This window comes from Colobus angolensis, unplaced genomic scaffold, assembly GCF_000951035.1.
Source record: "Colobus angolensis palliatus isolate OR3802 unplaced genomic scaffold, Cang.pa_1.0 Scaffold68, whole genome shotgun sequence".
Lineage (NCBI taxonomy): Eukaryota > Metazoa > Chordata > Mammalia > Primates > Cercopithecidae > Colobus > Colobus angolensis.
This window is the reverse complement of record NW_012120487.1, coordinates 696812-709083: the sequence shown is the minus strand read 5'-3', so window position 1 is coordinate 709083 and position 12272 is coordinate 696812. Positions and strand designations below refer to the sequence as shown.

Sequence of the window (12272 nt, the reverse complement as noted above, 5' to 3'; positions counted from 1 at the left end):
CCTCCTCTCCCCTCCCCTCCCCTTCCCTTCCCTTCCTTTCCCTTCCCTTCCCTGGGACTCAGTGTCTCCATCTAAAATGAGCAGGTCGTGTTCCATTAGAGCCATGATCCTCAGACTGCTTAGGAAGTGTGCAGGGATCCTGTTAAAAGTACAGAGCCTCTGACCCCAGAAGGCGAGGTCTGGGCATCTGACATTTTGTCTAGCACTCCAAGTGTTCCTGACACCCACAGGTGGCTGGTCACAGGCATGGTGGCCCAGAGGACAGAGGAGATTGAGGACCTGCATGCTGAATACAAGGATAGATCAGATGCTCAGGGACCCAGCTCCTCAGGCCTTTCCCTAGGTGAGGGAGGCTTCCAGGGCAGATGGCCTTTAGGTTGGGCCTTGAGATCCAACCAGGCATTTTGTTTTTGTCCTTTTGCTTTGTTTGCAGGATGCTCTTGATTACAAAATTAGTTCATGCTCATTCTAGAGCACTTTTAAGCACAGGAACACAAAGGAGTCAAAAGAAAAACTCACCCGTCATTCCAAAACCCAGACACAAGTTGGGTTCTCATTTTGCTGCGTCTTTAATAAGATATTGAGACCCAGAGCAGGAGTGGGGACCCTGCTCTGGGTATGGGCAAAGGGCTGGAGGTGAGAGCAGGCTGAACGTGCTCAGAGACGTGAGGCAGGAACAGAAACTGGAAACACGCAGCCTGAGCCAGCTGGTGCCGGCCCCACACACCTTCTCTGTTTCAGGCCTATTGCTCTGAAGTCCAGAGGGAGGAGGCCAGTCCTAGAGCTCCGCCAGGGTCCCTGAGCACAGCCCTCATTCCTCTCTCTTTCCTCGGCCCAGGTGCTGTTTGCCCTGAACCAAACCCTGCTGCAGCAGGAGAGTGTGCGGGCTGGGAGCCTGCAGGCCTCCTACACCACGGAGGACCTCATCAAGCACTACAACTGCGGAGACCTCAGCGCAGTCATCTTCAACCACGACACATCCCAGGTGAGGCTTCTCTCCAAAGACCTGGATACCTGGCATTTATTAGATCCCTACTACATGCCAGGCATAGGTAATCTTCTCTCCAGCCGTGGCAGGAAGGAGCTATTGTTATCCCCCTTTTATAAATAGGGAAATTGAGGCTCAGAAATGAGAAGAGATTTGTCCAAGGCCACACAGCTTATGAGTTTTGGGAGTTTTAAGTTACCAAGAGCAGCAACTTGAGCCAGCTCTATGTGACCCTGGGGCCTGGACCCTGGAAACTTAGCTTGTGAGACCAGGGAGGCCTCTGAGAAGTTCAGTTCTACATCTGGGAAAATTAAGTTCCAGGGAAGGAAAAGCCCACAGTTATTCAGAGCTTGGACTTGAGTCCAGCCCAGAGCATTCTGCTTTGATTTGAGTCTTAGAGGAAAGATTGTCACCAGCTGGTCGGGCAGCAAGTAGAGCCCAAGGAGCTAAGCATGGCTCACCCCTGCTCAGACTCCACCATGCCTCCCCATTCGTTGCTCTCAGGGTGAATTCCAAGATGCTTCCTCCAGCATTCAAGGACCTTACAACGTGCCCTCTGCTGGCCTTGTCACAGCCCAGGTCCCCCATCCTAAAGACCTTGCTCTGCTGACTGTGGAACTTGCAACTCTTTCTAGAAGCTTGTCTTTTCAAGCTTCCAGGCCTTTGTTCAGGCTCCTTTCTCCTCCAGGGTTCCTCCCACTTGGTCATAGTCATATGTCACCTCCTGAGAAACCTTCCTGAGCCCTAGATAGGGTCAGGCGTTCTCCCAGGCGCCGCTAGGCCCTTGTGCCTCCTCTGTCACGGTGCTGGAATACCTGCTCATTCCAGAAGCTGTTGGATTAGGCAGAACGCGCCACTTCCCTGCTCAGGACATTGCATGGACTTCCCATTTTTATCAAGGTGAAAGCCAGAGTCTCTACAAGGGCCTACATGGTCCCCATGCTCTCTCCCTACCCTGACACTTTCTGCTCTCCCCTCCTGCACACCACTTAGGCTGCATGGGCCTTCTGGCTGGTCTGTGAACCCACCTCACCAGCTTCTGCCTTTGCACTGGCTGCTCCCTCTGCCGAATGCCTCTCCCAGGTATGACCATGGCTCCCTCCCTCTCTGCCTGCAGCACTTAACTAAAATCTCATCATCTCAGTGAGGCTGGCTCCAACCACCCCACTCAGAATTGCAACCTGGCCTGCATTCCCACACTCTCACCCTCTTTATTATGCTCCACTTTTTTTCCCCATGGCCTTTGCCATCCTCTCACACACTATCTACTTGATTCATTGATTAGTGACTATTTATTGGTTGCTCTCCTTACTAGAACATAAGCTCCATGAGGGCAGGGAGTTTGGTCTGTTTTATTCATGGATTTATCTCAACTGGCTGGAGCAGCCCCTGGCCCAGAGCTGGACTCAGTAAACCTTTGCCGAATAAATGAATGAATGAATGAATGAATGAAATAGTTTATAAATACTAGACATAGTGCTATGAAAAGGGGCTTACAGTCACATAGGGAAGATGGGGAGATTCAAGAATGAATTGCACCAAAGTGTAATCCTTGCTGTGAGTATGGAGTAGAGGAAGCATTTGGAGCCTGTGGAAGGAACGGCTGATTTAGATGGGCTTGTGGGTAGGGCCTGGGACTGAGGAGAGAAGGAAAGATATTTGCAAGATGAGAGGGCATGTAAGAACCTGAGCTGGCCACAGACAAGGTGGGGAATAATGTTCCAGCAGAGGAAACCATGCACCAGTGAGCCAGAGGCGAGAGGAGAATAGGAGAGGGGTGCTGAGAGTGTAGCCTGCAGACAGAGCCGGGCCGGGCTGTGGTGTTCCATCAGTACTTGCCCCCACAAGACCAGGAACTCCTGAGGGTGATGGTGTGCTCCCTGCCTCAGTCCCCTTTGCCCAGCTTAGGCCTGGCACAGAGCATATGTCAGTGAGTGACTGTCATCTGAGCAAATGTAGGCATGTGGCGTCCCTTGCTGCAGCATAGAGAATGAAAGAGGAAGGAACTGGAGACTTTGCCACAGGACATTAAGGGTCCGAGAGCTCTGACTCAGTGGCAGAGAAGTGAGGGTGGAGAGAAGAACCCTGACACCACGAGGCTCTTAGGAATCTCACTACGACTGACCCCTTTCATGGCCAGGCCCACCCTGCTTCATCTGCTGAGGGAGACCCTGTGAGTCCAGGGAGCTCTATGGCAAAGGAGGCCCTGGTCATGACTTGGAATGGTCTGGCCATGATGTGGCCAGGAGGGCGGGAGTGTGCAGGACAGGGTGCTGGCCAGACTGTGGCTGACCCTAAGCTGAGAAACGGAGGCATGAGGTGACCTCGGGAGAAGGCAAGTTCAGATTTTCTTTGAGCTTGAGTCCAGACCACTGATTTGTCTTTGGCAAGTGCAACTGCCTCAGAGGTCTCCCAACAGTTCCCGTGCTTGAAGTGGGACAGAGCGTGGCTGGATTGGGCCACCTGGATTCGAAGAGCAGCCCAGGCTGCCCCCAGGGATGCACAGATAGAATCTAGTCGCTTGAGGAGAGACTAGGCAACCCCACCCCAAGGTGCAGAAAAACCTGGTGTCAGGGCAGCAAGGCTGAATCCAGTCCCCACGGGGATCTGGTGAAGATAAGGCTGTGTCTGTAGCTGGGGGCCTTGAAATCTGCAGGGCACTGAGGATATGGATCTGGTGAAGATAAGGCTGTGTCTGTAGCTGGGGGCCTTGAAATCTGCAGGGCACTGAGGATATGGAGGCTGTGGGGCCACAATCCCTTTGCCTGAAGGCTTCAGGGAGAAGGTGATATGAGAACCAGGCTTGGCAGTAGAGTCCCCTAGATGGGGGTAAAGAGAGGATGCTGAAGGGTGGAGAGTGCAAGCCAGAGAGCAATGTGGTCAGAAAGATGCCTCTGGCTATAACATGGAGGATGAGGAAGCAACATCTGGAGGCCAGGGCAGGACAGGTACAGGCCTGGGTGGATAACACTGGGACAGGGGGCAGGGGCACCTCACCCTTGGCCTGCATCCTGGCTGCACTGTCCCCACCTGCAGCAATGGCTGCATCCCTGGCCTCTGCAGCCCCCAGGCCGCTGGCACTGTTAATGCCTAGCCACAGCAGGATGATCCAAAGGCCTTCCCCTTGGAAGCCTGGCCTGAGCCTCAAGACTGCCTTAGGTGTAGTGTTGCTGCATGCATTTGTTGTCCAAACCCAGATAATTTTGAGAGTCGGATACACTTCAAGATCAAAATAATCATCGACCTGGACTGTTCTGGTCAAACTAAGACACGTGGTTACCCTATTAGGTGCCTCCTCTGGGCTCACTCATTCCTCGTTGTCCTCTCAAAGCACATATCCATCGATGTTCTTGTGTGCATATGTGACTCCTCCATCAAACTGTGAGCCTCATCGAGAGCAGCAGACCCAGTCTGAGGAAACTCTCAGGACCCCTAGCCCAACACAGGGCCCGGCTCATGGAAGTTCCTACCAGGTGTCTGTTGGATGGATGGGCTACAGGGAAGGGGTGCAGAGTTTCAGTAGGTGGTGTCCGCAGACCTGAGCATTTGACCATTAGACCTGATGTGGTTCATGTGTCAGGGAAGACTACACTGAACTCATTCCTCACAGCCCCACCCCAGCCCTGTCCAACCAATTGCCTCATCACCCCATCCCTGGAGACCTCACATGTCCTCTTTAAAATGTTATTGTGCATCATGCACTTAAACTTGTTATAGAAGATTTAAGGCCCTCAACAAGTATAATGACATCATTAATTTGCTTCCATTCCAGCCCTGGCCCAAACCCAGGCCTCATCCTTGGCATGGAGCCAAGGCCCATCCGCATGAAACATGCAGAGAATGCCGGCCAGTGGCTGGCCAGCCCTGGGAGCCTGGGGAGCTAGCCCAATTCCTTCATGGCTTTAAACTTTCACTTTTGGGTTCTTGTCCTTGTTAATTTTTTTGACTCCCCAATTAACAAATGGGGAATCATCTTTGTGCACATGCACATTTGTGGTCAGGAAGCATAGGAGGAGGGGCTGGACATGTGTTCAGGTTCCAGGGACCCTTGGAAGGAGAGGGGAAGTGGACTGCTGCCTTCGTGGTACTCTCCGATGGTTCAGAGCCATTTATTTGTCATCTTCATCTTTACCCTCTGCCCAAGGCCACCCTTCACTGGGAAAGGTGATGAAGCCAGTTCCATCCCCAGGCCAGTTGCATAATAGCTGACATTGATTCAGGACTTCCCTTGTGCCAGGCACACTGCTCAGTAAGCACTTTCCAAAACTCAATCATTTAATCCCTACAATAATGTGTGTTACCCCCTGTTATCAATATGGAAACTTAGTCTCAGAGAGGCCAAGTCACTTTTTGGTTCTAGAGAGACCACTCAGCTAGTAAGCTGCAAAAGAGGGATTCCAACCCAAGTTGTCCTCACTGTCTGACTTCAGGCCCTACGTTCATAACCCCATACTTCTAAGGCCCCTCAGCTCACTCATTCATTCACTGATTGGACAAATACTTATTTGGTGGTACAACATAGTTTTCACATTATTTTCCATACCTAAAGAACGGGGAGAACCTGTGAGAGTCGTATTTCCAGAAATAACTCCTCCCCATGGGCTCTCTGCACTTCTCCCCATTCAGAAGCCTTCAGTGTTCCCCATAGCTGCATCAAGTTCAAGCATGCCCTGTTGTGTTAGAGTTTTCAATCATCACTTTCAAAGGGGTTATGTGGGGGAGTAAGAATACCATTGCCAACTCTGATTGGGCACTAGCAAGACTGCTGTCTACAGCTATCCAGGTTGCACACTGCACAAGGTTAGGAGACATCAGCCATGTTATTGTCTTGTTCATGCCAGAGCAGTGAGTCAGGCCTTTCTGGCAGAGAAGCCCCAAGGTGCATGTACCTTTACCTCTCCTCTCACTCTGGGGAAGACACTAGGCCTTAGCCAGCAGATAGCAGAGGCAAATATCCTAGCCTCCTTAGAGTCCTTTAGGGCTCAGCCTCCATTTACTCCATTTTCCTCAGAAGGAGTGTTGACAACACTGCAGTGGCTCTAGAAGCCATGTGGCTAGGCTGCAGGACCATTTGGGGACTTACACCTGTAGGAAATTTACCTCCTCATGCCAGGCTCTCCATCCACCTCACCCTTCAGTTTGCAAGGTCTGGTATCTTGTGCTTTGGGCCTGGGTAGGTGAAGATAGAGAAGTGGAAGAGGGGACATCAGGTGGAAACCATCCTGTGAGCAGGAGCTTGGAGGTTGGAATGACATTGACAGGTTGTGAGGAAAGAGAGAGTATGTTCTGACTCCCTACCTCAATTTCCTCAACAGCCCCATGCACATATTGGAGGAGACAGTGCAGGAGCACCTGGGACTGTTATCCAGCTTGGAAAGACAAAATGTTGGGAATAGAAGAACACAGTGGGGCAACTGTGGTCAGAAAGGGACAGCACAACTTTAAGTTCAAGGTTCAAGGAATCTGGGTACCTTCTTTGTGCTGGGTGTTGGGGGCCAGGAATGACAAAAGCTCTGTCCCTGAACCCAGACAGCTCTCTGCCTAGTTCAAGACCCTGTTAATGCTGTTCCCAGGCCATGTGGCTGGGCGTATAGCGTGGCGTGATGGCGAAACACCTAGGCAGCTCCAAGCTAGGTTGTTGAGCAAACCAACATGGGGGAAGCCGTGGTCCTGGGGTTGAGGTATTCAAAAATGGATGGAGGCGTTTGCATTATGTCCTGGAAAGTGGTGGTGCAGGGATGGGGAGTTAGTGGTGGCAGCAGATGGTGGCTCAGGCATTGGGAAAATCAAAAGTGATGATCCCTTCTCTCATCTCTGTAAGGTGGCATGTGCTGAATGCAGCCCATGACAGCCCCCATTCTCTTACTGAATCCACACAGTATCATCAGTTTCATCTTACAACTGACAAAGCTGGGACTCGGAAAAGTTAAGTAACTTACCCAGTGCCACACAGCATCAGAACAGGGGGTGAGCCTAATCTTGTACTCAGTGGCCTTCCTGCTGTACTAGGCAGCTCAACTGACCCTGCACATCCTCTTGCTGAACTAAATTCCTTGTACTTGCCAGCACTGGGCTCGGTGGTGAAGTGAGAGCAGTTAACAAGATGAGCACGGTGCCAGCCTCCCCAGACCTCAGCATCTGCTGAGGTTAAACAGGGCAGAGACACGAGGCAGACCAACACATGTGGAAGCCTAGCAGCTGGGCCGTGTCCTGGCGCTGCCAATTCACTAGTTGTGCAACTCTGCACATCCCTGGATTGTTTCCACACTTGCTTGCTTCATCTGTAAAACTGGAATAACAATGCTTATCTGAGAGGATTTTGGAATTGATGAGAAACATGTACAAAACATGTAGCCCACTGTAGGGTCTGCATAAAAGGAAGTTGCCTGGCCCCACTGGGGCTGTGCATATTTATCCTAAGTCCACCTTGCTCCATAAAGAACAGACAGCAGGTCATGCACAGTGGCTCATGCCTATCATCCCAGCACTTTGCGAGGTCAAAGCGGGAGGATTGCTTGAGCCAGGAGGAGTTTGAGATCGGCCAGGGCAACATAGTGGGATTCCATCTCTACAAAATGTTTAAAAATTAGCTGGTCATGGTGGTGCATACGTATTTGGGAGGCTGAGGTAGGAGGATGGCTTGAGCCAGAGAGTTGAGGCTGCAGTGAGCCACTGCACTCCAACCTGGGTGACAGTAAGACCCTTTATCCAAAAAAAAAAAAAACTGAAGGCAGCCTCTGTCTTGCCTTTGCAGCTGCCCAACTTTATCAACACCACCCTCCCGCCACACGAGCAGGTGACGGCCCAGGAGATTGACAGCTACTTCCGCCAGGAGCTCATCTACAAGAGGAATGAGCGCATGGGGAAGAGGGTCATGGCGCTTCTACGGGAGAACGAGGACAAGATCTGCTTCTTTGCCTTCGGAGCAGGTTTGGGCCAGTGTGGGGAAGGGATTGTTTGCAGAATCCTAGGAGATTTGCTTGGCTCTCCCCTAACCTTTACTTCATCGAGGGAGAAGTTGAGGCCCAGGATGGGGCAGGAAAAGCCACACAGTGCTTAGCAGCAGCACCGGGACCCAAAGCAGTTCTCCTGAGTTGGGTCAAGGGTTCTTCCATAATGGTCCCCATGGGAAAGGGGAATGATGACCCCTGCCATGGCCAAGATAATTTCTGTGGTGCCTTCATGCCCCAGGCAGCCATGTGAGAGCCCAGAACTAAAGCCAGCTCCCACTGCCCAGCCCAGCCTCAGGCCCACCCACAGAGCCAGGGGCAAGGCTGTGAAGCCCATGTGGCCCCAGAGGGAGAGGCTGGCTCTGGCATCCCACAGTCCTGGCTCCAGATCCCAGCCCAACCACATCACCTTGGCTGGTACCTTCTCAAAGACTCAGTTCTTTAGTATATAAATGGGCAGTGATAGCAATATTTGATGAACTGAAAATATCTACTTTGTAGAATAGTTGTAAAGATTAGTGATGATATTTTAAAAACAACCTGCCACATAGTAGGAACTCAAAAAGGCAGCTGCAATGATCATCATCATGATGATGATACTGGGTGTAAGTGTGATCGTCACATGTGGAACCATGAACTTGATGCTTTCTTCTGGGGGACCAGGCCTCCTTGTGCAAAGGGGAGTCCAGGTGTTCAGGTGCAGGGCTCACTTAGCATTTCTCTCCGTGTTCCTTTTCCTTTCATTTTTCCTCTCCTCCCACACTCTTCGTTCCCTTCTATATGGCTGTCCCTGCCAGTAACACTTGTTTACATTGGGACCAGGATACTGTGTTTGCCTCCTGTTACTAACCAGCTTTTGCTCAGTAACTTACAGCAACAGACATTTATTGCTTGCTCATGTTACCCACAATTTGGGTTGCCAGAACTCACTTCCTGCATTTTGAGAATTAATGAGATGGCTCCTGGACATGCTTACCACACCTGGTGCCGCTGTGTTCCCTTCCCCTCCTGCCACCCTCATGCCACCCTCCATGGCGAGCAGTCTAACCTACAAGGGCCCTTGTGGATGCCCTGGTTTTGTAATAGGATATGTCCACTGTTTGAACATTCACCCCTAAGGGCAAGAGCTGGGGCACATCTGCTAGGCCTCGTCCCTCCTTTGCAGCCCTCATGTAGTAGAGACATAGGGGAGGGGCTCAGAAGTAGATACAGTCCTCCTGGGAAAGCCCCTTTAAGGCACAGCAGCTAGGCAGAAAGAGTTCTGGGTTCACACGGGATCTCGGCCATGGCCTGTTGTGGCCTCCAGCAAGTCTCTTTCCCTCTTGCAGCCTCGGTTTACTCATCTGAACAGGAGGAGCCGGACTCACTTGGGCCATCTAGGATTCCAGAGCTATTCAGCCATGGGTTTTAGAGAAGGGAGGGATTCCTGTAGGGGGTCTAGAGGCAGGAGCAAGACCTTGACTGGCAGCATGGAGAGGGTAAGCCACTCTCCAGCCGCAGGGCACCAGTTGGGAGCTCGGCGTGAGTCAGGACAGCTTTGAGGACTGTGCAGGGAAGAGCCCCCTCCCGCTCCCCCACCATCCGACTGCCTCGTCCTCCCTCCCTCCTATAGACATCAGGGCAGTGCATCCTGCTCTGGGACAGCCCCCAGTAGACTCCAAATGGGGAACCACCCTGAGTCGTCCAGCTCCCAGGCTCCTCCCCAGGCCTAGGGGGAGCCCCCAGAGAGTGCAGTCAGTGAGGGGCCCTCATTCCACACACCCCACCTAAGTAGTCCTGCCTGCGCAGGACCCAGGAGCAGAGTCTCCCAGGGCTGGGGGTAGCTACCACCAGCTCTGTCTGTGAGCGAGAAAGCAGGAAAGTCTAACAGTGAAAATCACAGCAGTGAGGGCAGCCGTGGACACTAACCTCTTTTTCCTGAAACCCTAGGTCTGTGGGGACACAGAGTTCCACCCCAGCACCAGGCCAGCACACAGGCGTCATGCCCAATGCCAGCTTCTCCCATCTCCAAAATGTAGTCAGTCCCCAGTCAATCCTGTTGACAGGCCACCAGAAAGACCTCACACACATCCACTCTGTCCGTGTCCACTGGCACTATCCCAGCCCAGCCTCCTCCCCTCCCCCTTGCCTCTGTACTACTCCCCACACTGTGGTCAGTGAATGGTGCTGGCTTTGTCTGCCATGCTTGCCTCAGATGTGGGGCACCACTTAGTCATCACTGTGTCTTGGTAGCGTGTAATAGGTTTTGAGCTTGCTGAGTGAATGAAAGAATGAATGAGTGAAGAAATGAACGTTGACCAGGGTCTTCCATCCTGGTCTCCTCTGGGCTGGTGAATTTGTAAGGATAGGCCAGCAGTAAAGTCAGGGCAAAGGGAGACTCGCCTCCACTCTCATGAATCCACTCTCCAGAAACAACAGATCTGAAGCCACATGCAGATCCTGCTGGCAGTTGCCACTTCTCCTGCCTCAGCCATGCCAGGAGCAAATGGCCTACTCTGCACAGCAAATCTCCTTTCCACCCAAGAATTTCCAAGCTGGACAGAGCCTCTGAGCTTGAGCTGCCCACCTCATCCTAGCTGTGGGAAAACTGAGGTCCACAGAGAACAGAGACATGAGCAAAGCCTCCAGAAAGTCCAGGACAAGCCAGAACTGTACCCCAGGCCCAGGATCTATGATCCAAGGGCTCTGTTTTTGTGTGCGGGACACTGAGCCAGCCCCGCGGGCCTGTTACAGAGTCAGCGCATTGGCATGGAACACGTCCGCACGAAAGCTGTGGTGAGGGAAGTCCACTCCGGCGTCGTTACATTCTTATGATCATGTAATTTCTGAGTCCTACATCCAGTGACGGGCTAGCTTATATGCAGAGCTGGGACTAAGCACTCTCTTGGTGGAGTGCGACCTGAAGACATACCCGCTCCACTCCTCACCCACTCACCTGGGGGCCCCTGCAGTTCTGTCCCAGGGCTGCCCTTACAGTGGGGACCCTGGGACTCAGCTGGGCTCTTGCAGCCCATCACCTGCCAAGTCCCAAAGAACCCATAAGACCCCCAAGGCTATGGGATGTAGGAAGGGTCTATACTACCAGGAACGCACCTATCCATCTCCCAGGCATGTGTCTGCTCATGCAAATGTCTCTCAAGCCTAGAGTCCATGGGTGCCTCTAAGAAATGTCTCAGGAAATAGAAACATAATTATAAGACACACCGGTGACCCCCCAACCCAGCCTTGCCAGGTGTCCGAGCCAGGCCCCTGCTGGGGGCTCTTTTGTCATTCCACGACAGTCCCAGCCTTAGTATCCAGCTGAAGTTCCTGAAAGCTCTGTGGTTCTAGAGTCTGGATGGGGCCAAGCATGAGAAGGTGAGAGATTGAGCCTTCGCCTGCCTGGCCCCTCCAGTGCTTGTTAGGACCCAACCCTGGCCCAACCCTGGCCCAGCCCAGCTCCAGAATCCTGCCCTGAGAGCCTGCGAGGACAGACAGGGATTTCCAGTGCTGACAGCAATCTGGCTTCTCCTCTCTTCTGCTCTGAGGGGGCTTCAGTGCAAAGGGTAAGAGCTTTGGGGTCAGGAGGCCTGGCTGTAAAGTATGGCTCTGCCACTGTGAACTAAGAGATGCTAGGAAAGCCATTTCACCTCCAAGGGCTTCAGTCCCTCATCTGTAAAACTGGGACAATACACCTGCTTCATGGGATTGTGCTACATACACTCATTCTAGAACACAGTATTAAAGCGCTCTTCCATGGTGGAAGGGTTCTTATCATAAAAGCCGCTACTATGTGCCAGCCACCATTCCAGGCTCTCTGATTACATAACACCACGAGATAGGTTTTATGATACTCATTTTGCAGATGAAAACAAAGGCTCACGGAAGATGAACGATTTCCTCAAGGCCATGGAGGCAGACCTGCAATGTGAACCCTGGCCTCTTGAGTCCCAGGTGTGGCATCTCCCTTGCATGTGGTGCCCTTGCTGTATATGTACAAAAGTGTTGATGATTTTGTGGAAACAAGTGCCTGTTTAGCTGGTGTGTCTTATGAAATACTCTTAGCATCTGTGATGTTTCTGCAACCTGGCACTGTGTGACCTCTTCTGGAGGTTACTCTGCAGTTCGGGGCAGGTGGAGTGCAAACGTGTGACAACCTTAAGCAGGCCTGGGTGATGCTGAGGGGCCCAAATAAGCCCTCCCTATACAGGAGGTGGCTGTGGCCAGTGTGCAAGCCCAGACGTTCTGGAAGGAGCCAGGCTGTGGCCATGGAAAGGCGTGTCAGCCAGAGGAGAGAGAAAGCTCATTTTCTGTCTGCTGGGCTCCTGTAGCTGGACAGGCTGAGCCTTAAGAGC

The 12272-nt window shown here is 52.2% G+C and overlaps 1 protein-coding gene across 1 annotated transcript in view; it reads left to right on the top strand.

Moving 5' to 3' along the window:
• The window catches only part of TRABD2B (TraB domain containing 2B), a 225892-nt gene that overhangs the window by 189172 nt on the left and 24448 nt on the right, over positions 1 to 12272 (top strand). Inside the window, exons 3-4 of the mRNA XM_011926227.1 lie at positions 839 to 985; positions 7743 to 7917. Of these exons, the coding sequence (XP_011781617.1) occupies positions 839 to 985; positions 7743 to 7917 (322 nt within the window). The remainder of the gene's footprint in view (positions 1 to 838; positions 986 to 7742; positions 7918 to 12272) is intronic.